The sequence below is a fragment of the Syngnathus scovelli genome, chromosome 4, assembly GCF_024217435.2.
Source record: "Syngnathus scovelli strain Florida chromosome 4, RoL_Ssco_1.2, whole genome shotgun sequence".
In the NCBI taxonomy this organism is placed as follows: Eukaryota; Metazoa; Chordata; class Actinopteri; order Syngnathiformes; family Syngnathidae; genus Syngnathus; species Syngnathus scovelli.
This window is the reverse complement of record NC_090850.1, coordinates 23,507,348-23,532,153: the sequence shown is the minus strand read 5'-3', so window position 1 is coordinate 23,532,153 and position 24,806 is coordinate 23,507,348. Positions and strand designations below refer to the sequence as shown.

The 24,806-nt window shown below is 46.4% G+C and overlaps 1 protein-coding gene across 1 annotated transcript; it reads left to right on the top strand.

Annotated features, from left to right (window-relative positions):
* Positions 1-156: 156 nt before the first annotated feature.
* Positions 157-23,023, top strand: tshz3b (teashirt zinc finger homeobox 3b). The gene is made up of 3 exons (XM_049717569.1): positions 157-240; positions 497-929; positions 17,600-23,023. The coding sequence occupies exons 2-3, from the start codon at positions 890-892 to the stop codon at positions 21,130-21,132; spliced, it is 3,573 nt and encodes a 1,190-aa protein (XP_049573526.1). The 5' UTR covers positions 157-240; positions 497-889; the 3' UTR covers positions 21,133-23,023.
* The last annotated feature ends 1,783 nt before the right edge of the window (positions 23,024-24,806 follow it).

The window sequence follows — 24,806 nt, the reverse complement described above, 5'->3', positions numbered from 1 at the left end:
TCAAGCGCGCATCTCATCGATTCATAAGAACTAAAAAAGAAGAGGAGCGCGTGCACGTGCGGGGGGGGAAACACTGATGGACCCCTTGTTCCTCACATAACCTCCCTCTTCAGCCTTATCATCATCTGGATTTGAGTTTTTGTCTGGGGGGTGTGTAAATTTTTTGGGTGGGAGGGGGGGGACTTTGAACACCTGGAGGGACACACACACGCTCCTCGTGGTGGCTCGGTTCCAGTTCAAGTAAGTGCGCGTGCGCGCGGTGGTTGTTGTGATAAACGTCGGGGGCGGGGGTTGGTGGGTGGGGGGCGAGGGGGTTGAGTGACAGGGAGACGGGGGAGAGACAGAGCCGCGTTACGTGCCGCCCATCATCAGCCTCGTAGAGGTTCAAGTGTCGAGGAGGCTCCACGCGCCCCGTCCGCCCCCCGTTTTCTGTTTATTTTCTCCCCTTTTTGCGCACTTTTGACTGACGCCCGTCGTTTGATTGTGTCCCCTCAAGCGCGCCTGTTGCAGAAGATCACGCACGCACGCACGGACGGACGGACGGACGCGCGCGCGCACGCTCACGGAGGGGAACCGTTTAACCTCCACTCCCCCCCCGCCCGGCACCGGAGCGGCGACACGCAGCCAGCCAAGCCGCGCCGATCGAGACATCAGCCAGCCCGGAGAAGCAAGAGAGGAAGGACGCCCCCACCCCTGGTTCTCCGCTACCTCCTTTTTTTTTTTTTTTCTTTTTTTTTTTTTGTCGACCCGCACACGCTCCATCGATGCGGGAGTCCTGAGCGAGCGAGCGAGCGAGCGCCGACGAAGGTGGGGAAAGTGTAGCCCACGGGAAGCCTCGCATCAGCGGGGCCGCAGAGGACGCGTCTTCCCCGGGGTCGGACACGCCGACATGCCGCGGAGGAAGCAGCAAGCGCCGCGGCGCGCCGCAGGTACGCACCGGCTCGCTGGCTTGCTCTCTCTCGCACGGTCGTTTGTGCGCGTGTGTGTGCGTGCGTGCGCGTGTGTGTCTCCCCCACGCACCCTTCCGCGAGTATCATTTACTTACTTTTCAAGGAGATTGTGGGGAATCCGTTTGGATTTACTGATTTATTTGAGTTGAATGAGGTCTTCTTTTTAATTCAGTGGCATTTTTGGAGCTTAAACCGATTTCAAAAAAGAGGGGAAAAGAGCTCATTTAGCCTTTTGTGGTCGTGTTATTGCAGCATCTCGCACTTTCTAGCAACTTTCAACTGTCTACAGATGAATTCTAAAATAGCAAAATTGCCTAAGCAACTACGTGGTTGTCTTTGAAAGAGAGTTGACTTTGCACTGAATTAAAGTCTCAGTTCTAAACACACCTATTTGACCTCTCCAAAAATTCTCATTTCGTATATTAGTGGAGCTGAAAATGATCCAACCTGAGAAAAGTGGTTTCATCAATATTGACTGGTGTTGCCATATTTCGGCCAACTTTTGGACTTAATCAAAGCCACACATTGGCTTACAAGTACCAAAATGTTGCTGTCTGCAGATCAAAATGGCTTCATGGACTTCGGCTGTGCTCGTGTTTGTGTAACATTTGCGTTTACGGTGGGACTTTCTGACAACTTTGGATTAAAGCGTAGTCACATATTGCCTTCAGAAGAAACGTTTACTCGCAAGTGAGGTGATCGAAAGAGAAGTTGCAAATGGGTTCATGGCTTTGTCAACTTTGAGTGACGTTGAAGCCGCAAATTGCATTTGAAAGACACGATTTGGCCACTCTTGTTGTCTGCGGCTGCGTCAATGCTAAAAAGCCATCAAACGGCTTTGTCAGTTTCTCTGCGTGTGGGAACCGTCGTCCGTCTCTTTACGTGCCTCGTGATGGACGGGCGGGCGAGCGGCCCGGGCCAGGACGTAGGCTGCCCTTCAGCCCGGTAGAAGATGGACCTCTCTCGTGCGAGGCCACTTTGACCTGGGTGGAAGCCGAGTATAGCAAAAGTCCGTCTGGGGAGCGTTGTGGTCCAAATGAGCTCAATGCGGCTGTTGGGGTCTCTTTTGGCTGCCTTTCCCACAACAAAAATGAAAAATAGATTGAAGTGCTCTTTGGTATGGGAAAGTTAGCAGCAGATGAAGATTTACACACACAAAAAAAATGAGAGGTGTCACTTTCTGACCATTCTGGACAAGATGTGAAAAAAATGGACAGAAATTCACGTTGACAAATAAACACAAAATGGTGTTAATTCATGTGGCTTTTTGGGCTCTTTATGTCAAGTGATGTGAGGCACTTTTGACAAAAGTGAAAGCTGCCTGTTGCCCAAAAAAGCATAAACACACGCGTACACTCACACACATGCACACTCACACGCACGCACGCACAAGCAATTTTTTTTCATTTTGCCACATTGCGTTCATTCTATTTTTCAAGCATGTGTATTTTTTTATTTCATATTATGCCGATCGTTTATTGCCAGCTTTCATGCATTCCGGTTAATTAAAAATAATTAATGCATGAATTGTAATATTTCACTCGAGGCCCACTCGCCCTACTTCCATCCATCTCGGCACATTCTATTTTTTTCGTGATTATTATTATTTTTTTACACAAACTGTAGTCTCCAAAATACACACGCACGCACACACACATGCGCACACGTAATTACATATGTGCAGCGGCGCATGTACACACGGCATGCTGCAGTGACTTTACACTACACATAAACAAGCATGCAACACTTTTGGCGCACGCACACACACACACACACACACACACACAGGCAGGCAGTTGTGAGAGCGGTAGAGTATTGAGTATTAGGCTAATCGCGAGGCGGAACGCTGGCTTGCTCCGTCGGAGAGACTTTGCTTCATATTTGATTTAATTGTCTGCCCTCTGACAGCCACATTCATCAATGGCCCTAATGGTCAATCACGCACACACCGAGCAGAGGGCCTCGCTTGATGGCAGCGTTTTAGGGCTAATGGACGCGACAGACGGACGCACGGACGGCCGGATGATCATTCTCTGGGCCATGAACATTTGATGAAGATCACTTGGACATTTGGGCGAGAAATGTGTCGAAAAGAGAAGCCGAGTCAGCCGAGCGCTTTGACGTACAACAATCTTTCTCGGGTGGAAATTTTGAGGCGTAAAATAGCCTCCAAATGAATTTTGAACGATCGTGAGCCGCAACAAAGGCAGGCTAGGCTAATGGCTAGTCGATATACAAGCAGCCGCTAACCTGAGTGCGCCATGGCTGACTCAAATTGCTGACACCCACGTCACTCACCAGCTTACTCAATCCTTACACATTCAAAGTCACACGCACTACAATGTTTTGGCCACCACAGTGGACAAATAATAAACTAATAAATGCATCGTTTTGTTATTACTCAAACAGTATGTTTGATTCTAAAACTATTTGATAGGCCTGTTTTGAACCTAACTAGCTCAACTCATATTTTTTTTTGCCCTGACGCAGAAAAAAGGCAGTTTGAAATGAATCTACTGGTAATGTGGAGGGATTTACATTCCATAAAGATGCTAATGGCCGGGTCTTCATGATATCACCGTCCATATGTATCTATATGGCTTTTGTTGTGTTTGTCAGGGATGCGTACAAAGTCGCTCCATCCGTCCGTCTGTCCAAGTCTGGCCTTCTTGCGGCCGGCCAGCACGTGGTCAGGAAGCGTAGAAAGCCAGCAGATTGATTGCGGGAGTTAGGTCAGGACGGCAAAGTGATTGTCCTTGATTGCACATTTGAACGATGCGGTGTATGATCAGCGTGGCGCCAGTCAACCATCACGCAGCTTCGACGGAGATGGGCTGGAAAATCAGGTTAAAGGTTGGCCCGAAAACTCCCCCACGGGCCCCCAGCGCCGCCTAGCAATTTTTCTACTAGCAGGTAGGACCAGGCTTTGAGAGGTCCCACGCTCACCATTGTGCTCATCGTTTGAGTCAGGGGAAAAAAAAGACTAGCAGTTTTCCTAAAGTTACTTTACTCTTTGGGCCCTGTTGGATTTTCACAAGGTCCTGCTGAGTAGAGTTTCTGGTGACACAAAGTTGTAATTGATTGAGTCGTGAGTTACCATCTCGCGGTCGGTCACTCGTTCAAAGTTTCTAAGTGGACGACTAGCGATGCCCAAATGGGTTTGGACCTGGTTCTCATGGTGGTGGCAAAGCGGCTGATATTTGTCATGTGGGTGCATGTACATATGAGTGTGTGTGTGTGTGTGTGTGTGTGTGTGTGTGTGTGTGTGTGTGTGTGTGTGTGTGCGTATGTGTGTGCTAAATCGCAGCAGCGAGAGAGTAATCATGCTGCATGCGCCTTCGCAATGCAACTCGTATCAGAGCATTAAACACACACGCACACACGCGCACACACGCACGCACACAGACACACACGCACACACACACACACGAGTTGTGTGTCTTGATATAATGCCTCGTAGACGAAGGCCTCCCCTTTCCCCGTTGTGCCAATGTAGTGTTTAATTTGCGCCCCGCGTCCACGTCGGGCGCCGCTAATGAAACACGTAAACATAATGAAGCTAATTAACCTTGTTTAAAGCAGCTTGGGATAATTATTGTCTTAATTAAGAGAGTAAAAATGCCTTGAAAAGCACCAGCGTTTTCTTTTTCGTTTTAACGAGCAGCCGTGCTGCTCGTGGTTGTCGTTAGCTGTGATGTCATTAAAAGCCACGCCGCGCGTCCTTTGCTGATGATGATGACGAGCATTTGAAATGGCTCCATTTCTTAGCAATATTGTTCCTGCAATTAAGTGGACTTTTTAATCTACTCAAAAGTGTCGATCTTGATCGTGCTGTTTTTTTTTTCGCTCGAGGTTGTGGCATTTTGGGAACTTTTGGGGCGGAGTCTGCTAAATTTGCTTCCTGGGAAACAAAAACAGACTGGACGGCAATACAAGAACTTTGGGTTAGGCCATTTTTGGGAAAGAGGTCCAGGATGTTTCGGGTTAGGCTCTGCAGTACTATTGGATTAAAAGTTTTTACTTTCCAAAGTTGAGCTCCTGGGAGATTGTTTTTTGTAAGCAGTCCAGGCTGATGTTTGGAATTTTGAACAAATCTAACTCTGTCCCTTTTAGTTGGAGGAACTGAAAAATTGAGCAGGTTCGTTATCTTTTGAAAACAAATCTTCAAATGTGGTTCTGGGGTCAGATTTCAGCTTGGATGATTTGAATTCCAGGAATGAAAAGAATTTTTCTCAAAATGACATTGTTAAGGTATTGGACCATAAAAAAGAACTTTTACGCTGGGGATGGAGTCTGCAGTCCTGAGCCTCACACTTTAATGATACCCTTCCTAGGAAATCACAGTGCCCCATCACTGGCGAGATTTTCTTTAGGTACCATTGTACAATCTGACCAGGGAGGGAGGGAGGGAGGGAGGTTTGTTTAGGAAAGGCGGGTATGTGCCCCCCCCCCCCTCCCCCTTCCTGTCCTTCCTTCAGGATAAGTGGCTGACGGTTTCTAAGCACGCTTCCCTTCCCGCTCCCCTCTGCGTCGAATCCATTATGTTGACAGCTGTCAATTAGAGGCGCCTTGGTCTGCCTTGGTTCCACGTTTTCGCCGCCGCTTGACGCTGTCATTTGCTCTCCCGCGTTGGCCTCGGGCGCCGTCACCATCAGCGGCAACAGCCAACAGTCAATAGCTGACACATCAGCGCTCATTCCTTAAATTGGCTCACGAGATGGCCCGCCCGCCCGCCCGCCCGCCCGCACTCCGCTTTGCTTCTCCTCCCCCATGGAGAGCGTTTGGCCAGAGGACGCCGTACTTTCAAATGTGGCGGAATGTTTTGATGAGTTCAGTATTTATTGTCTTTCCACCCTGCCCAAACAAGGTGCAATTTTCATTATAGTTCGTTTTTATTTTATTTTGAATTTCTTTCTCTTACTTGGTTTGCTTATTTTTACCGATTTTAATTTTTAACAAACCCTTTGCTTTATTTACTTTTTATTACTTTTAGTGTTAGCTCGAGTTTGATATGTATTGACTATTTATCAAGTGCAAGATAAAAAATAGTCACTGCGTTGTGTAGAAAGGAAAAAGACGACAATTTTCTAAAGACGGCTTGACCATCTTTCTTCTGTTCAGCACCACAGAAATAAACTTTTTTTTTCTTTTTAAATGACCCCCAAAGCTCATGTATGACTTTATGAACATTTCTGATATAATTGCAGTATTTACATTTTATTTTATTCCGTGGCCCAAAATGTTTCAGTTCAATTTTAATTCTTTTATTAGGTTTCTTTGTAACCTTGGTCAAGGTATAATGAAAGCGATGCCATATCTGATCAAAGTGTTCCAAAAAGGCTTTCATTTCATCAGAATGGGATCAAAAACGTCTTTAAAAATTCAAAGGTACTTTAAAAGTCTACAAAAAAAGTCCTGTAATATATTACAGTGGATTAAAGTGGTTTAAACTGACCCCCTCAAATTCAAAAAAATATATATTAAGAACGTCTTCCAATTCAAACAAGGTGATTTTGAAAATGTCTTCAAAAAGTCTTAGGTCACCATATTCAGTCATAGGTTTGAACAAAGTGACAGGTTTTAGCAAGGTGTCATTAAAAATAATAAAGACTTTCACGTTCTCAAATTTGGTCAGTATAATTGAAACAAACAAACATAATAGTCATTGTGGTTAAAAATTATTGGGAAAAAAAACTTCACAGAGTGTGCAGACAAGATTGACTTGAGCATTTGAGCATTCTTGTCATTCAAGTGTTTAAACATTACAGATACATTAAAATGCTCCATTTTTTACATCCTTAATTGCCGTGCATTTTTGAAAGCATGTTTAAGTGTGTGCGATTGTGTGTGTGTGTGTGTGTGTGTGTGTGTGTGAAGCAAGCGTAATCAAAGTTAGCCCGGGCTGACATCCTTCTCAAGCTGACAGCAGCTTCCTCTCCTCATACACACACACACACACACACTCGACAAACATTCTCCCTCCTCATTTTGTGTGGTGATGACTTTCAGATGCTCGCCAGCGTACGCGTTGTTGCGCAAAACGCAACCAAGAGGTGGCGCTCTCGTGGGCTGCGAAAAGATGACGTGCTTTATGCCACACGTTCCTTAGTTCCTTATCTGGAAGTCCTTTTTTATTTCGACATTAAAATCCCTGCTCTGTCGTTTCTTTTTGGGAGTTTGAGATTCGGTTTGACGCTTTTAAGTTAATTTTGGATTTTTGGCAGACGTTTTGGTCAAACCTACAGTACCATGATCTAATGCTAGCTAAAAACAGAAAAAGCTAAAAACAAACTCTCTGGTGAGAGGGGAGTCTACTTTTTCATTTGGTAGACTCGATGCTCGACATTTCAATCAACCAACAACTATCTTGACAAGCACCGAATCAGTGGAAATGTTCTGTCTTCTGTATTCAGCCTCTCAAGTTCAGCAATAAATATTCTGTGATTTCTTCATGAAAGCAGACTGTTTATCTGAATCAAACATCTGCTTTTAATTTGTAACACAATGAGTGTTACAGTATTTCTGCGACAAAGCACGTGAAATCCAAAAGAACTAAATCAAAGTACTCAAAGTAGCAAGCACGAGGACAAAATCTTGCGTGACAGGAACGGCGACGGCTAAACCAAAGAACGCACCCAGGACAGGGAAGTAAATACAAGCTAAGTGACGAGGCAATGAGGAACACCTGGCCAAGACACGACTGGCTGAGGAATGTGATTGGCTGACGACGCCAGAGCAGCCTTCACCTGCTCAGGTGAAACTAACAAAAAGGACTCAAGACACAAGCTCCATAACAAATGGTAAACAAAAACACTCATCATGACACGAAGCATCTTAGAAGTGACACAAATGTATGATTTGGTTGACATTTCATCCTGTTTTGGTAGTCTCGAGGAGCATCGCTGCTCGGTGTCGCTGGCGCAGATGTAGCAAACATCTGCAGTGAGCAGTTCAAGAGGGGCAAAAATGTGTCCGAGGACACGCACGTGTCGCCTCCCCCCTTTCTCCCCTCCGTTCGGTTTCATTAGCTGACTGGCAGGGTGGCACCTCTCAAGCTCATTAGCGGGCCAGGATTTATGGCGCGGCGGCGGCAGAGGAAAAGGAGGAAAAGGCATCTGTCAATAATTGCGGGGAGCGGCCACTCCCGTCTTTGCCGCCTTTGAAAGCTCATTAGTATGCGCTTATCAGCCACAAAGATCAAAAACATTACTCAGCCCCGCACACACACACACCCGCAGAGCAAGCCAGCTAGCTAGCGACGTTAATTAGCCACGGGCACCCTCGGAAATGGCGCTGCACACGCGGCTTCTTGGAGCTGGCTGCTCGGGGTTGTCTACGGGTGCGCTTGAGGGCCTTTCCCATGATGCCTTTCTTACAAAGGTGTGTCAGGTTGGGTGTAGGTAGGGAGGCAACATTTAGAAAACATGCGATAGCTGGCTTGCTTGCTAGCTAGCTAACATCGCTAGATCGATAGCTAGATAGATAGATAGCTCGATAGCTAGCTTGACAGACAGACAGACAGACAGACAGATTCTCATTGGACAGGAAAGCCAACTCAGGTTGCATGAAACCGTATTGGAACGCGGCCATTTTGTCTTTTATTTGCAGGCCGGAAGCAAACTTATTCTTTTTGTTCATCTCGGTCTCTTCACTTTGCTGTGATCCTTCATTTCCTCTCTTTGTCCTAACCCTGACTATCCTCGCTTCCTGCCTCTGTGTACACACATACACTGAGTGTGTGTGTGTTCAGTGTGTGTGCGTGTGTTCGCTGTGTGTGTGTCTGTGTGCGTGCTCGTCAGTAGCTCGGGTTACAGCTCTGTAGCCGTCCAGTCTAAATAATAGTGCGGTGATGAATGGCAGCGTCGCATTCATATCCATCAACGGGCCCTTTTTTTTTGAGGAGCATCCATTTTGTGTTGAATCTGGGGGGAAAACGTGTGTGTGTGCGCGTGTGTGTGTGTGTGTGCACCAGGGTTATAAGTTTTCATTGTAGTTAGTTTTTATTGCATTTTGTCTTTTAGTTTGGGGGGGGGGGGAAATGCTTCATTTTAGTTTGTTTGTGTTTTGTAGGTTTGGTCATGGTTTATTTAATATCATGTAGTTGAGTGCAAGATACGTAAAAACAGGTCAACTGCAATGCCCGACCACTGTTTGACTTTCCTTATTCTTTACGGCCGTGCGGTAATACCAAAATAAATACGTTTAAAAATCGACCCCAAAAAAAGCGTACGACAGTCGCATTTCTGAAACGGCACCCCTGCAAGTTTAGTTCAGATTCAGAAAGTTGCCCGGGTACCATGTTTATAAAAGTCAGTGTTATTTACCGCCTTTCATAAAATATTGATAGATTTGACGGATGTTTGGAATGAACCGAAATCTGCGGAAAACTACAATTTCTGTAAAAACAAGTATCCAGAAGAAGTCATTCCGGCCCAATAAATCACCAAGCTATAAACCCCACAGATTTTATTGCAGCCATGAAACTTTAAATCACGTTTCAGCACAATGGCAAAATGGAGCTAGCCCACTCCACTTCCCAGTGGCTCGGATTTTCTGAGTGGGAATATAGATACGTATATTCCTTCAGGTAAAGCTAAGAACCATTTCAGAAGTGTTCCATTCATTCCCAGCCAAGTTTCCAGCCTGTCCAACGGCATACGATGATGGTCGTTTCAGGGCTAATATACGTAGTCCCAGGGCACAATAGTCGCAAATGTCTGTTAGCCAATGAGCTAACGGTTACTGCGTAGTTGTAAGCTAGCATTCCATTACAGGACAAGAATGTAATGAGTACATTTCTTGCATTTCAAATATCGTTGTATGCAGATATGAGCTGCAATCCATTTACACGCCTGTACCATGTTGCTACATCTCAGCAGATAGTGGTGGTGTTTTTTTTTTTTTTTTGAGCATCCCCCTCCCATGTCGTGCAGATGTGCTGATTTACGTCTGCTGGCGCTCATCCATCATCAACGGGTTGCTAGGCGATCACGGGCGGCAGCTGTTTGCATTTGACGGCGACAGAGGGGCCGTCAGTCAAGGCTTTTTCACCCGCGCCCCGATAATTAATCAAACGGCGGGAGAAAGATAATTAAAAAGATAGCCGGGTTAAGGCGGCCCATTTGGGTTTGTGGCAGCTCTGGCGCGTGTGACACCTGCAACCGTCGAGACTCACGGGGACGGACGGAAGGATGGACGGACGGACGCCAGGCAGGCAGGCAGGCAGGCAGGCGTGAGTGCTGATAAAAGAGCTTCCACTCACAAGCAGGCGCCTTCATTAGCGGCGCACGAGGAGAGAAAAGCAGCCAGAGCGGCCAGAACTTGTTCACTGTTGACCGCCTACTCCATCAAAGCCACCGCTTTAATGTCAAGCGCGCCGAGGCCGCTTTCGTCCACACGCAAATGTTTTTTTGGTCTCGCAAAAAGAACACTTGTGTGAAATGTGATTCAGCGCACTTGTGTGAACAAGGAAGAGGGGGAAAAAAATGGAGCTCATCTCAAATGTTTTGGATTCAAGTTAGGTTTCAAGGCAGTGCTGAGGATTTGTTGGAGATGCTTTGAAGACAAGGCGGGGTGTTTGAGCTTGGGATTTCAAGACAGGTTGAGCATTTCAAACCGTGTCAGGCCGGTTCTAAACTTTGTTTTGAAGACTGCAAATTTGGGTTCTGAGATCATTTTGGGCTCAAAAACCGGGATCGGGGCTCCCAAGTTTTGAGATGAGGTCAGCGTGTCAAAGCTTGGGAGTGGAGGAGTTTAAAAGCCTCCGTTTAAATGAAAATGTCGCATTATGTGTTGATTGTCCGTTCTGTTGTCCGATAATTGTCATTTGTGGCTTCATTCTGCCGTAAGAGTCTGCTCCGATATTTCACTGTGGCAGTCTGGTGTCAAACTCTCACATGCAGCCCCCGCCCCCTTGACACGTTCCTGCAAAAGCCAAATGTGGATCGTCATTGCATTTTCAGACCTAAATGATTAGTTTGCCACTAAAAGTGGCCTTGTTTTATAGTTTGAGGTGTCACAAAGACCAGCGCAAATTTGCGGTTCTTAAAGATCAAGTCTCAAGTCATTTTCATAGAAACTCAATCCATCAATAGACAAATGGTAACAAATTGCAATGTGGATTGATCTTCTCTCCGAAAACGCTTGCACATTTGAAAGAGCGCCGCTTGTGTCTTCAATCGGGTCAGAACTTCTTTCCTTGCTGAGTCGTGTGTGTGCGTGTGTGTGTGTGTGTGTGTGTGTGTGTGTGTGTGTGTGTGTGTGTGTGTGTGTGTGTGTGTGTGTGTAGAACCCGGAGCGAGCCCGGGGGCTGAATGAGTGCAGCAGAGAAAAGGTACAAAGCAAAAAAAAAAAAAAGTTAAAAGCTGACTGATGTTGGGCGTCTGCCTCGAACGTTGCTGCGCTCGCCGCTGGCCACACGCGCACACACACACACACACACACACACACGCACACACGCACGTGTGTGGAGGGCTTGTGCGGCTTTAACGTGCGGTGAGGGCAAAATGTAGATTCTCGCCACCCACGTCACTCGCCTCTTAAAGTCACAGATACTACATCTTTCTTTTAGCTGATTAATTTACTTTGATTTATTTTCTTTTTGTGGGCAGAGGGGGCAAGTTGCTGTAAAAGTTTGTCTATTCTGTGCCACGAAAGCAGCTTAGCTGCATGCTAATCAGCCTTTGTTTGGATTTGACACGCCGAGGGATTGTGTGGCGTGAAATGTTTGCAAACAGCTGTTGTCGAAAAAGAGATTTCACTCGATGCCAAACAGGCTACAGTAATCGACCCTCCGTCATCCTCTATAATCCTGCTTTTTATGTCTATAGAAAGCGGTGGCTCGAATGGACATTTTTGGACGCCAATATTGATGTATATTGTGCACTAAGTTTGTTCGTTTCGGGGGGGAATCAGGATTCGGTTAGTATAAACACATCGGGAGATCGCTACACTGGTTGTACAATCATTTGCTAAATTCTACGTGTTGAAATGTAGATGAGGTGATTTTAAATAAGGTGTTTTTATTTTGCGGAGGTGGTGTCGCTTGGCTTCAAAAGTTGGGCAAGGTCCGTTCTATGCTGCAAAATAAACACGAATCATTTCCATTACCCGTGAAACACACTTTGGAGAGTTGCTGGGAGTCATGGTGGCGCCCACGCTTTTTTAAAAGAAGCGGATGTCTCGTAAATTCAGCTCTCATGTTATCTTTTCGCACACGTGTAAGACATTTGAACAAATCGCTCAACATCCTGTCGGCCGTGGCGTGCGTGGCCTTTTGGTCTTCCGCCACATTTGTTTCAAATGAGTATCAAGTGACGGCCGGCGGCCGGCCTTCAAGCTAACATGCTAATGTTTGGAATATCTCTATCTCTAGCTATCGAGCTAGCGAGTTATCTATCTAGCTAGCGAGCTATTTATCTAGCTAGCTGGAATTGAACGTAACTTTAGCGCAAAAAGTACAACGGCATTGGTGACACGTGGCAAGGAATGAGCAATTATTGACTAATATCACTCGCTAAGGTTTTTTCCCTTTGCTGTAACATTACACAAACACACACACGAACCAAAACATTCCGCTGGCAAGCTCTACTTCAAAGTTCAAAGTAAGAAAGAATACATCATTTACAAGAACCTATAAACCAACAAGAAGTGCTGGAGGGAGCTGATCAGTTGACACACAAAACAGGTGGAAAGTAAAACCTGATCATGACAATATATTGGCACTTTTTTTGGGGACATGGCTGCGTGTTGGCTTCTTCCACTCACTACTTTAGACATCTACAAACGCTGCCAGGGGTGTGTGGACTTTTGTGACGTGCGTATGTTAGCAGATGTGGTGTATTTTTGGGCCCCAAAGTCAGTGGTTTACTGTTGCTCCTGAGTTGTTATGCTTGTAGTTACCATGACGACCGAGGGTTACGTCATCGGTTAGCGACTGGGCTTTATTTTCGCCGCACTTTGGGCATCTAATATGATGTCATACAAGTTACAGTAAACAAAAGCGTAACCATCAGAAAGAATTGCTGTTACCATGACAACAATTGTCTTTCATTTGACCATTCCGTTTTGCCATTTTGAAAATATCTTTATTCGATTATATACATTTTATGTAGAAAAGCCTTGCAGTTTTTATTCCATTTCTTTTTATTTTCATTTTCATCATCATATATAAGATTTTATTTGTATTTGTTCATTGAAAAATATTTTTAATGCGTTTAATTTGATGCTTTCATTTCCTTTAACTGATTTGGCTTTTCTTTTGTAGAGTTTCATTTTCATTTGTATATTTAAATTTTGATTAGTGGGTCTATGAAAATCTATGAGTTGTATATGTACATTTCTATATAATATATTTCTATATATAGTTGATCTTTCTATAGATTTTATATAGACTTTTTTTTATTTCCCATTTTGTTTTTGTATTCATTTTATGTTGCTGTATTTTTGGCCGATACGGTGTGATGACTGGCCAGAGGAATTTTTGAACTGTTGGATTTTTTGGCAAACGACAGTAACCTTGTGCACGCAAACATGTCTGGAAACACACGTAAAAGGAAACTATTGATCCTAAAAACACCACTCATGTTTGTGTGTGCGTGCGTGTGTGCGTGTGTGCTTGGCGTACAAGCACATTGGCTTTTTTTATGAGTTTAATAAATCACCTTTGTTGTCAATCAAGCAGCGGTGAATAATTGGATGCGTCTGCGGCCCGGCGTGATGGATTATAAATCATTCCAGATTAAATTAAAAGATAATGCGCTATTTTAATGGTTTGTGTTTTGCATTCTAAATTGCCTCCAAGCGCCCCGGCCTTTATTGCCTCCCCCCCTTCCGTATTTCCTCCGTAATGTTGCGCCCTTTTTTTTTTTTGTGTAAAATATATTTCTTTTATTGCTCCCAATCTTCACTTGGCCGCCTCTATTTTGCCATTTGTATATGCACATAATCGCACATTTGATTAGATGGCGATAATCTGAGTGGAAGCAGAGACCTCCGCCAATCTTGTTTGAATCCAATCATTAACAGTAATATGTCCTCATTTACGTAAATCGGTACTCTGCAAACCGCGTGCGACTTCACCGTCTGAACTCTGTGGTTTTCGTGATAGAAAATTCTTCCAGAATTTTACGTCAGTATCTTTGTAAATGTTCTTGGTATGTCATCTTTTAATCAATGCAATATAAATATAAAAGAAAATGTGGACAAGATTACGTCCAAAGTTGATTGAAATTAGTTTGGGATGATTCGCATGCTAACATGTTAGCAAACCCTTCACCTCAAGTTACAAGGTGTCATTGGTTTTTGTTTGTTTTTGTCAACAAAAGGTGATAAAAAAAAAAACAGCTTGTGATACCGAGCAAGTTTTCCTTGGCGGAGGTAGCGTGAGCAAAGTCATAAAGCGCGATTTCCCGTCCATTAGCGTGTGGAAGGCGAGCGCGGCGTTCCCGTAATGGCCTCCACTGCTTGCTTGACGGGCCCGTAAAGTGATCCTGTCACTTTATTTACGTGGCGCGCTGATTTACTGGGAGCCAGGCAGGCAGGCGCGCTCCCGAGATGGGATGACATCTTTTGATCAGCACTGTCCAAACAGATCACCATACGCACGCACACGCCGAGTGCGTGTCAGGACGTGTGTGTGTGTGTGTGTGTGTCCACACTTCCTGTTTGGCTGCACGTTGTTGTTGTTGCTGTTGTTGCTGCGAGTGTTTAAGCACAAAAAAAGTGCTTTGGTGAGAAAATGCTTCAAAAGCCAAGCGGTTGTTAATTGTTATGATGTTGGCCGTCACCATGACAACCATATTTACAGTGGCTATAAAAAGTCTACACACCCCTGTTCAGGCTTCTAAAAGCAAAAGAGGGGAAAGAGTTGGCGACATCACACACACACAAACACACACACACACTGATAGCTGACTAATTTGTCAAATGACAACGATTAAGCGTTATCGATTCTCGCGTTCAATGAAGTTCATCATCACGAGGAGGGGATGGCGTTCAAGGATCTCGTCAAGCGGCAGACTTGCCTGTTCAATTATTATTATTGATATTATTCTTATTTTGTTGCCGTGAAACTCATACTGATCATTGCTGCATCATTGTAGCTTATTGATATCTTTTCAAATGATTTGCTTTTGTGTCATAGCCTGCTCGCTTTTTGAAATAACAATCATATTGTTGTTTTTCATTCCTATTCGTTCGTCGGATTGAACAGTCGGTTAATGGATTTATTGCTCGTAACAAATAGGAGTAACATTTTTGACTACATTTGTTTTATAAAGGGATTACTTGTATTTACAGTAGTCATAAGTCATACAGTAAAAACAGTGAACATATTGTTGACGTTTAGCCAAAGGAGGCTCGCAAGGCGCACTCCCTCCTGTAGACAAAAGTCATTCTTCGCTCAGCATGACGCTTTTGCTGCTAATTAAAACAGAACCTGCATGCTGGCCCGAGTGTGCATATTCCTCGTCAAGTGTGCGTGTGTGTGTTGAAATTATCGCACTATGTGAGGTCATAACGGTGTGAGGCTCCCAACATGGATGTCGGCCACAAGCCTCGTGGATCGCGTTTTTGCGTGTGTGTGTGTAGCCTCGACGTTGACTTAAGTCCAAAACTGGGATCCATCCTCATTTGCCCTTCCTATATTTGAAAGATTTTCCCGTAGACACGAATCGAGAAAGATGCTCAAGGTACAGGCTAGAAAGCAAAGACTTTTTGCTTTCTACCATTTGCAAGCAGCATAACAGCTAAGTGCTGACACAGCAAGTTTGCTACAAAGCATTTCTCAGCGGTGCACTTCATTCAACTTTTCTAATGATTGACATCTACTTATCGTACCCCGATATTAAGTCCCAGGATGTGCTGTTTTCAGCCCAATTTGTCCTATAGTGTCCCTTAAAGTTCCACTTCATGATGTCCCACGAGATCCCATAATGACTCGAGACGATCATTTGGCCGAGCGAGCAGACATGCAGAGAGCGTCTCGCACGGGGAGGTGATCAGCGTGAGTGCAAGTTCTCAAGCACAGTTCATCAATGACTTTCATCACAGATTGGCCACAAAATGACACATTAGGCATCCAGCTGTGTTTTCAGGCCTTGGTGGAGGTCATCATCAATCTCTTGTGGATGTTTGCCTCATGTTGACGATTTTTCCCGTCACGATGGCCGTTGAGCTGTCACGCTAGCAGCTGCTTGCGGGCAAACAAAGGCGTCAAGCAAATGACGCACACTCGTCATTTCATTTAAGCCGTGCGTTTGTTTCGACCGCTCGCCACGGCAGGTGCTCGCACATCGGCCTCGCCGGCTTCGGCCTCGCCGGCTTCGCGCTCGTCTCCGGAAAACAGCTGTTGTTCGGCAACAGATGGCCGACGTGTCCGCCGAAACGCGGGAGGCGCTCAAAGAATGACATACGGACGAGGGAGTTGAATATTGGATCAAAACACACCACGGACTTTCACACAGACTCTGCAAAATAGCCACAAGTGATTTTTACACGATGCTAATGCAATGCTAGCAAGTGCCACACAGTTGACTCAATCGTTTTTCATGTGCTAGATGTGGAAGAAGAACTTTGTCACTTTGTAAACCACTCAAAATCTTGGCTTGTCATGTCCATTGCGGGGCAGGGGAGATGCTAACAAAGTTGGATGATGGGCAGGTGTGAGTCGGTAGTAGAACGTGTGTGTCGCGTGACTAAGTTTAGAATGTTTTTGTCTTCGTCACGCAGCTACAGAATAGCTTTGTCGTCGTAACGCTCGTCATCACGGTCGTGTCGTTTCTTAGCTGGCTCGTCGAGTCAATGGCGCTAAGCTTTCCAACAATAAAATTGATTGTGCGTTGTGCTTTTTAATCACCTTGTGATCTTCCATCCCTCCGCTAGATTCCCACGTTCATCGGCGTGCTTTCATTCATCTTGATTTTTTCCTTGGCGTGCTTCTTAAACGGAAGCTATTTTCCTCTAAATTGAAAGCCCGAAGCGCACACGCGCTCCCTGGCTGGCTGGCCCGCCGGCTAAACTGTAAATAATAACGCCAAAGTTTTTCTAATCTCTGGTAATTGAAGCAAATGGCTTTTTGCGTGGCGGCGGCGGCGGCGGCGGAGGCACGGAGATTTGTCGCACGTAACATTCATTTTTATTTACGAGGCGAGCTGAGCGGCGTAATGAGTGAGGAGGCACGCTTAATTGAAACGGCGAGGGTGTCTGTTCGGGAAAGCATTAGAGGCGGCCCACGTATTAATTGACAGACAGGAAGTGCCGTCTCCGAGGTTGATACAAGTAATTTATTACTTCTGAAACCGCCGCCGCCGCCGCAACGTGCTTCATTAATTTCAAATTTAGTTTTAATTTCAAGCTGTTGCCCCTTGAGAGGAAGAAGAAGAAGGTGGCGAGTGATGTTTGATCACCCCCCCCGCCCCCCGCCATCTACCCCTGCTTCTCTTGCCGCCCGCTAATGCTCTCCGGCGCAGAACAAAGACGGGATTCCGAGTGTCGCAAGCCTTTGTCACGAGGAATAGTCTGCCAGAAAAATAGGGCGACGGGGGATGAACTTGACCTTGTGTTTGCGAGAAGAAAAAAAAAAAAAAAACTGTGCTACAACATATGCCAAGCATCATTTCTAACAAATGTTCCTTTCTGCTTCCTCGTAGCATACGTCCCCGAAGACGAGAAGGAAGCGGCGCTGCTGGACAACGATCCGGAGGGAGAGGACTCAGCGCCGGAAGCCGAGGAACCCGCCGCCAAGTTCCTTTGCCGGGACGGGAATGACGGACTGGGGTCTGGACACGACCTCCGTGACTCACCCACCGCCGCCGACTTCTCCGGCCAAGAGATGGACAGCGAGTCTCACCAGAGCGAATCTAGTGACGGATTGTCAGACTTTGAGAGTCCGCCGCTCAAAACAGAGGAGGACATTCTCCTTTTTAAAGACCCAGCCAGTGTTCTGTCGCTGTCCTCCGCAGCCATGACGGCGGCGGACAACGCCGCGATCCCGGGCAGCGGCGATGAAGCCGTGCTTTCGGCCTCCGTGCTTTCCAGCTCCGGCTCGGTGGCTGACAGTCTGGAGAAGATGAAGGCCATCTACACCTCTTTCTTGACCAACTCCTACTGGTCTAGCCTAAACCTAAACCTGAGCCAGCCGCCACAGGAGAAGCCCCCTCGCAGCCACAGTAGCAGCAGTAGCAGCAGTAGTAGCAGCAGCTGCGGTAGCGGCGGATACGACTGGCACCAGACAGCCGTCGCCAAAACCCTTCAGCAGGCCTCACAGAACCACCAGAACCGACTGGCCTTGACCCAGCACCCCTCGGCGACCCTGTCGGCGCCGTCCGCCGAGCCGAGCCTCTTTAGCACCGTGCAGCTCTACCGCCAGAGCTCCAAGCTCTACGGCTCCATCTTCACCGGTGCCAGCAAGTTCCGCTGCAAAGACTGCAGCGGCGCCTACGACACCCTGGTGGAGCTCACGGTTCACATGAACGAGACCGGACACTACCGGGACGACAACCACGAGGTGGACAGCGAGGGCACCAAGCGCTGGTCCAAACCGAGGAAGCGCTCCTTGCTCGAGATGGAAGGAAAGGAGGATGCGCAGAAGGTTCTCAAGTGCATGTACTGCGGACACTCCTTTGAGTCCCTCCAGGATTTAAGTGTCCACATGATTAAGACCAAACACTACCAAAAAGTGCCTCTGAAGGAGCCCGTGACTCCGGTGGCAGCTAAGATCATTTCGGCTCGGAAAAGAGCCCCCGTGGAGCTGGACGTCCCCAGCTCGCCGGACTCCAACGGAGGGACCACGCCCAAACCGGCCTGCCTGGCTGATGCCAATGAGCTTCTCCAGAGGACGGCCCACCCCTACATCACGCCCAACAACCGCTACGGGCACCAGAACGGCGCCAGCTATGCCTGGCAGTTTGAGTCCCGCAAGTCCCAAATACTCAAATGCATGGAGTGCGGCAGCTCGCATGACACCCTGCAGGAGCTCACCGCCCACATGATGGTGACCGGACACTTTATCAAAGTCACCAACTCTGCAATCAAGAGGGGCAAACCTATCGTGGAGACGCCCAGTCCGGCATCCACGCCGACCGTAGAAGAGAAAGTCCAGTCGGTTCCCTTGGCCGCCACCACCTTCTCGCCGCCGCCGCCACCCGCCCCGGCTCCTCCTCCCCCTCCCACCAGCGTCTCGCCTGCCGCCATGGCAGTGGAGATCAAAAAGGAGGAGAAAGAAGAGGAATGTACTAAAGAATCCTTTGTTAACATACACTCAAACAAGATGTCAGGAATTGAAGAAGAAACTGAGGAGAAGTTTGACATCTCGTCAAAGTACACATATCTGACAGAGGAAGATCTGGACGCAAGTCCCAAAGGAGGTCTGGACATCCTCAAGTCATTGGAGAACACGGTGACCTCGGCCATCAACAAAGCCCAGAACGGAGCTCCGAGCTGGGGAGGCTACCCGAGCATCCACGCCGCCTACCAGCTCCCCAACATCATGAAGCTCTCTCTCGGGAACTCGGGAAAGAACTCTCCAGTAAAGTACATGTTCCCTGGGGCCGAGATCCTGTCGCCCGGCGGCAAAAACCAGACGCTGGTGTCTCCTCCCAATTGCCAAACATCGCCGCTTTCCAAAAACAACTTTCACGCCATGGAGGAGCTTGTAAAGAAGGTGACGGAGAAAGTGGCAAAAGTAGAGGAGAAGATGAGGGAACCGGCAGGCGTGGCGAGGTGTTCCCCCATGAGAACCACACCGTCACCGTGCCACAGTGAGGCAAATGACTCTCCCAGAGGGGACTCTCCGAAGGACACCAAAACAGGAGACTGTAAAACTCCCCCCGAGAATGTGACAAGCGGAGCAAACCACAAGGAGACTAACGGAGACGGCAGTGCGAGGGAACCCACGGAGAACGGCGTGGCCTCACCTCAGCCCGGGTCCCTCTGCGGCAGCACGGCCATCATCACCGACCATCCGCCCCCGGAGCAGCCCTTTGTCAACCCGCTGAGCGCCCTGCAGTCGGTCATGAACGCCCACCTGGGCAAGGCCGCCAAGCCCGCCCTGCCCTCTCTGGACCCCATGAGTATGCTCTTCAAGATGAGCAACAGCCTAGCCGAGAAGGCAGCGGTGGCGGCATCCACGCCGCCCGCCCAGGCCAAGAAATCCGCCAGCGACCACCACCTGGATCGCTATTTCTACCAGCCGAACCTCAGCAGCAACGACCAACCGATGGATCTCACCAAAGGCAAGCACGCCGACAAAAGCGTGTCACCTTCCCCCACGGTGGCCATGACCAAAGCTTCTGCCGCCGTTGCCTCCTTCATGTCCTCATCCCCCCTGAAGGAGAATGCCCTGTCTGACATCTCTGATATGCTGAGGAACCTCACGGAGAGCCAGGCCATCTCCAAGGCCTCCACGCCCACCAGCTTGTCGGAGCGCTCCGACGTGGAGGGCGCCACCCAGGAGGAAGCGGAGGAGGTGTCGCCGGCTCAGAAACGCAAAGGCCGCCAGTCCAACTGGAACCCGCAGCACCTCCTCATCCTGCAGGCCCAGTTCGCCTCCAGCCTGAGGCAAACCGCCGACGGCAAGTACATGATGTCGGACCTGAGCCCGCAGGAGAGGATGCACATCTCCCGCTTCACCGGCCTCTCCATGACCACCATCTCCCACTGGCTGGCCAACGTCAAGTACCAGCTGCGCAGGACCGGCGGCACCAAGTTCCTGAAGAACCTAGACTCGGGCCACCCGGTGTTCTTCTGCAGCGACTGCGCCTCGCAGATCCGCTCCCCGTCCACCTACGTCAGCCACCTGGAGGCGCATCTCGGCTTCAGGCTGCGGGACCTGGCCAAGCTCTCTGGAGAGCAGCTCTTGGGTCAGATCTCCCAGCACCGCCTCCACAAAGGACTCTCTGACAAACTCCTGGCCCATTTGCATCCGTCCAGCCGCCCTTTGCCCTCGTCCCTGCCGTCCTTTCCCGTGACCCTGCCCTCGTCCTTGCCCGCCCCCGATTCGGCGGCTGCGGCGGCCTCCCCCAACGGCGATGAGGACGAGGGGGGCGCTGCGGCGGCGCACCAGTGCAAACTGTGCAACCGGACTTTTGCTAGCAAGCACGCCGTCAAACTGCACCTCAGCAAGACTCATGGGAAGTCCCCAGAGGACCACCTCATGTACGTTTGCGAGCTAGACAAACAGTAACGTGGATCACGTGACTTTACCCGACTTGACGTACTCGGATTCAGGACAGGCTGCCAAATAAAGGACAGCTGAGAGATTTTTTTTTCGGTCTCGATTTCCTGTGTTGGAGGCACAGAACGTTATGCAAACCTCCAAATATGAGCCCCGAGACACAAGATAGGAAGGTCGAAAAAAAAGAAAAAGAAAAAAAAAATCCTACAAATGTTGTAGTGTAAATGAAATTGCTTTTTATTTCCACATTACCACATGTGGTAAAATTGCATGCATCAAGAAAAAAACATGACATCTGCTGATTTTTTGGGGCGGATATATTTTCTTTCAGTCATCTCTTGTTTTTACTCGTATGTACGTAGCCATGAGGTTTACGGCTGCACTGGAAAGTCACAAAAAGAACGAGCAACCTACCACAATAACGGGGGCAAACAATAGTGTGAGCAAAGAGCCGTTATGTTGGGCAATATGAGACGTAAATATCAAAATGAAAGTGTCAGACTGGACTTCTTGTTTGTCAAAGTTGCGCTAAGCTTTAATTGTAATGCTTCGACGGTATCATTTTCCAATCGCCGTGAATACGCCATTCACTGACTTTATTCTCATCAAATTGCATCATTATTCAGATTTTTTTCCCCCCTTCTTGTAACATTTTTCAAAATGTCAGACTTTTTGTAAGTCCAAATATTTGGATTTTTCTGACATGAAATTTTAAAATTGTAAAATTCCAACTTCTTCCATCTCATAAAATGATGACCATTGTTATAAACCTGATCTTTTTTGTCTTGATATTTTTGCCTTCTTCTTTGTCAGAAAATCACAACATATGTTTTTCAAAAATGTTTTTCAAAAGTTTAATGATTGCATTTATTTTGTCATATAATTTGTTTTGTCCCATGAAAATCAGAAAATAACAGCGTCTTTCTCTCAGCATCCCGCCTTGTAAAAATAGTGACTTTTGCTTTACTGCAATGATGTTTTTTGTTTATTTTCTTTCATTTCATGGACTTGTAGCTTTCAGTGTGGCCCTATTGCTCTGTGTAAACAAAAGCACTTCAAATGCTAACTTTTACCCTCTTTGAATGCCGAAAAGGGAAGAAAAAAAAATCTCTTTTTTTTTTTTTTTTTAACTATTACACATTGTCACCCATTTGTCTTCATTGTTATAAGGTGGGGCAAAACATTGTGTGATTGTTCAGGGACCTCCTTTTCTTCAGGTCTGTGTAAAATATGTAAATATATATAAATATATAAAACATGACGTATTAATTCCTGTTTAAATTATACATCCTTCCTATATTTTTTAATTTAAAGAAAAGAAACAGAAGAAGAATGACTGCTGGTGCACAGTAAACAAAGACATTAATGACATTGTTTTGCACAAGACTTGTTTTTTATACGTGTGTTATTTAATCAAATGATGAAAAAAAAAATGGAAGGAAAAAAGTTTTTTTAAAACGGCATCATTCTGACTGGAAGTAAAAGTCGTGCTCAAAGGATTGAAAAGTCTTTTTAATCACCTTACACATGGAAACAAAATTGGGGCGAGGGAGGGGTAGACGTCATTTTGTCATTTTCTTATTTATAAGCATTTTGGTTGACTCGGTCGGCCGTGTGGCCACAATGCAGCTTTATCTTTGTGGATTCGAAGGGGGGGGGGGGGGGGGGGTGATGGGTAACCATGGTTACGCTGCGTTCACAACCCTCCTCACTAATTGGCGTGTAAATACAAAGTGTAAAATACGAAGCATGTAAAGAGCACACGCACACGCGCGCTGTCCTTTTCTTTCTCAATGTTGTTGTACTTGACAATGGAAACATTCACATTGTTATTATTACGATCATTATGAGAACCTTGTTTTCTACCGCAGCATTAAAAAAATGAACCTGTTTTTTTGCACTTATGGTTTGTGACTGCTTTGTTTTCACTTAAGTGTTGTGGACACATCCAAACGCACAACAGCAACTATCAAAATGGTTTCAAATTTAAAAAAAAGAAAAGAATATGAAATATTTTTTACAAATTACACAGGTGTATTTTTTTCTATGAAAAAAAAATGCCACAAAAAGATGTTTGATAGTGTGTCGTTTTAGTTGATGCAATTAAGATTTTTTTGTTTTAATCAAAGACATTTGCTGTATAATATTGTTGGTAATACTGTAGATGAACTGCAAAACATACAGAAAGCCTGGACACACACACACACACACACACGTAGAGCCAGTTGTGTGCAAGAACTTCATTTGCAGTGACAAGGTGTGACAGTGTGTGAAAATGTCAGGCGTCATATTTAAAGCTCTCATTAGCCTCAAAGAAACCAGGCACTAAATTCAACTCTATTTCTCTCTCGTGCGCCCAAACGGTTTAAAATGTGAAATAAAAGCGAGCATCCTTACCGGAGTTGCTCATTATTCAACGCGTGCGTCCAGATGTGGTTTGTTCCTTGAAGGTAGCTGGAACACATTTTGCACAGATCAACCAATCAAAACATTCATTCTGGACAGACGTTAAATGGCAGCAAGAACATAATCAAATAGAAAAGAATCAAACAGTACCATTATTAATTGATCATTTTTGGATCAGCGTCATTTGTGTAACATGCAAAAGCAAACGCACAAAGAAAATGACAACAATTCAACATGATTCCTCTTCTTCTCTTTGGTTGTAGAAGAAGTGGAAGAAAAATGTTTGGGCATTAACATCTCTAGTGTGTCTTTTTTTGGGAGGGGGGGTGGAGCAGCATGCATGGAAACACATGGCTTTCCTTTGTAGCCACACAATGCCGCACTCAGAAAAGGCTGGACCGGCTGGGTTGCACATTCAGATAGCTTCATCCCAGGTGTGTGTGTGTGTGTGTGTGTGTGTGCGTGTAAGTGGTGATGCTGGGAATACAAGGCGCTCACAATGGAAGCAGACAGCATGACTAAATAAAAGCCAGCTCTACAAGGCGCTGCACAAAAGACATGAGAAGCGTCCATTTCGCTACGTCCTGATTGGCTCACCTGCACACACGCACGCAGGAAGCAGGACATTGGGAAGAGTCTCGGACAATTCCGTTGAGAAGCCTGCACATTCCAATTGCTGTGATGTCAAACATGTAAATGAATAGAATGTTCCTATTTTCATGAGGTGAGTTCTTTTATTTTCAAGTTTCAAGGGGAAATGGAACTACGCATTTCCAGAAATGTTTGATAAATTGGAATGGATTCAAATTGATCAATGTTATCGTCAATATCTTACCTCCCATTTTGCCCGTCGGTTACTTTCATAATTTGTGTTTTTTTTTGTTGACTTTGTTTTGATTGGCTTTAGTTTTGTTCCACGTTGTGTCATGTTTTACGCACGTCTACTCGTTCTGTTTCGGTTTCCACCAGTTCCCGTCAGCCATTTTCTTTGAGTCGACCAATCAGCTTGCGCCTTGTCCAGGTGTGTCTCGTCGTCTCGTCAGGTTGCTTGTATTTATGTCTCCTCATCTCTTGTCTTGTCTTGCAAAGCCGAAAATGGAGCAGGACGTTTGGGATGGTCGCTGAACAATTCCGGTAGGAAGATGAACACGTTTGTTGCAAGTAATATTGGAGTGTCCTGTTTGCGTTCAACTATTTGTTGCTAAGCATTGCACCACTGATGCTAGTTTTGTTGCGGTTGGCATTGCCGATTAGCATTAGATTAGCAGATTTTAATC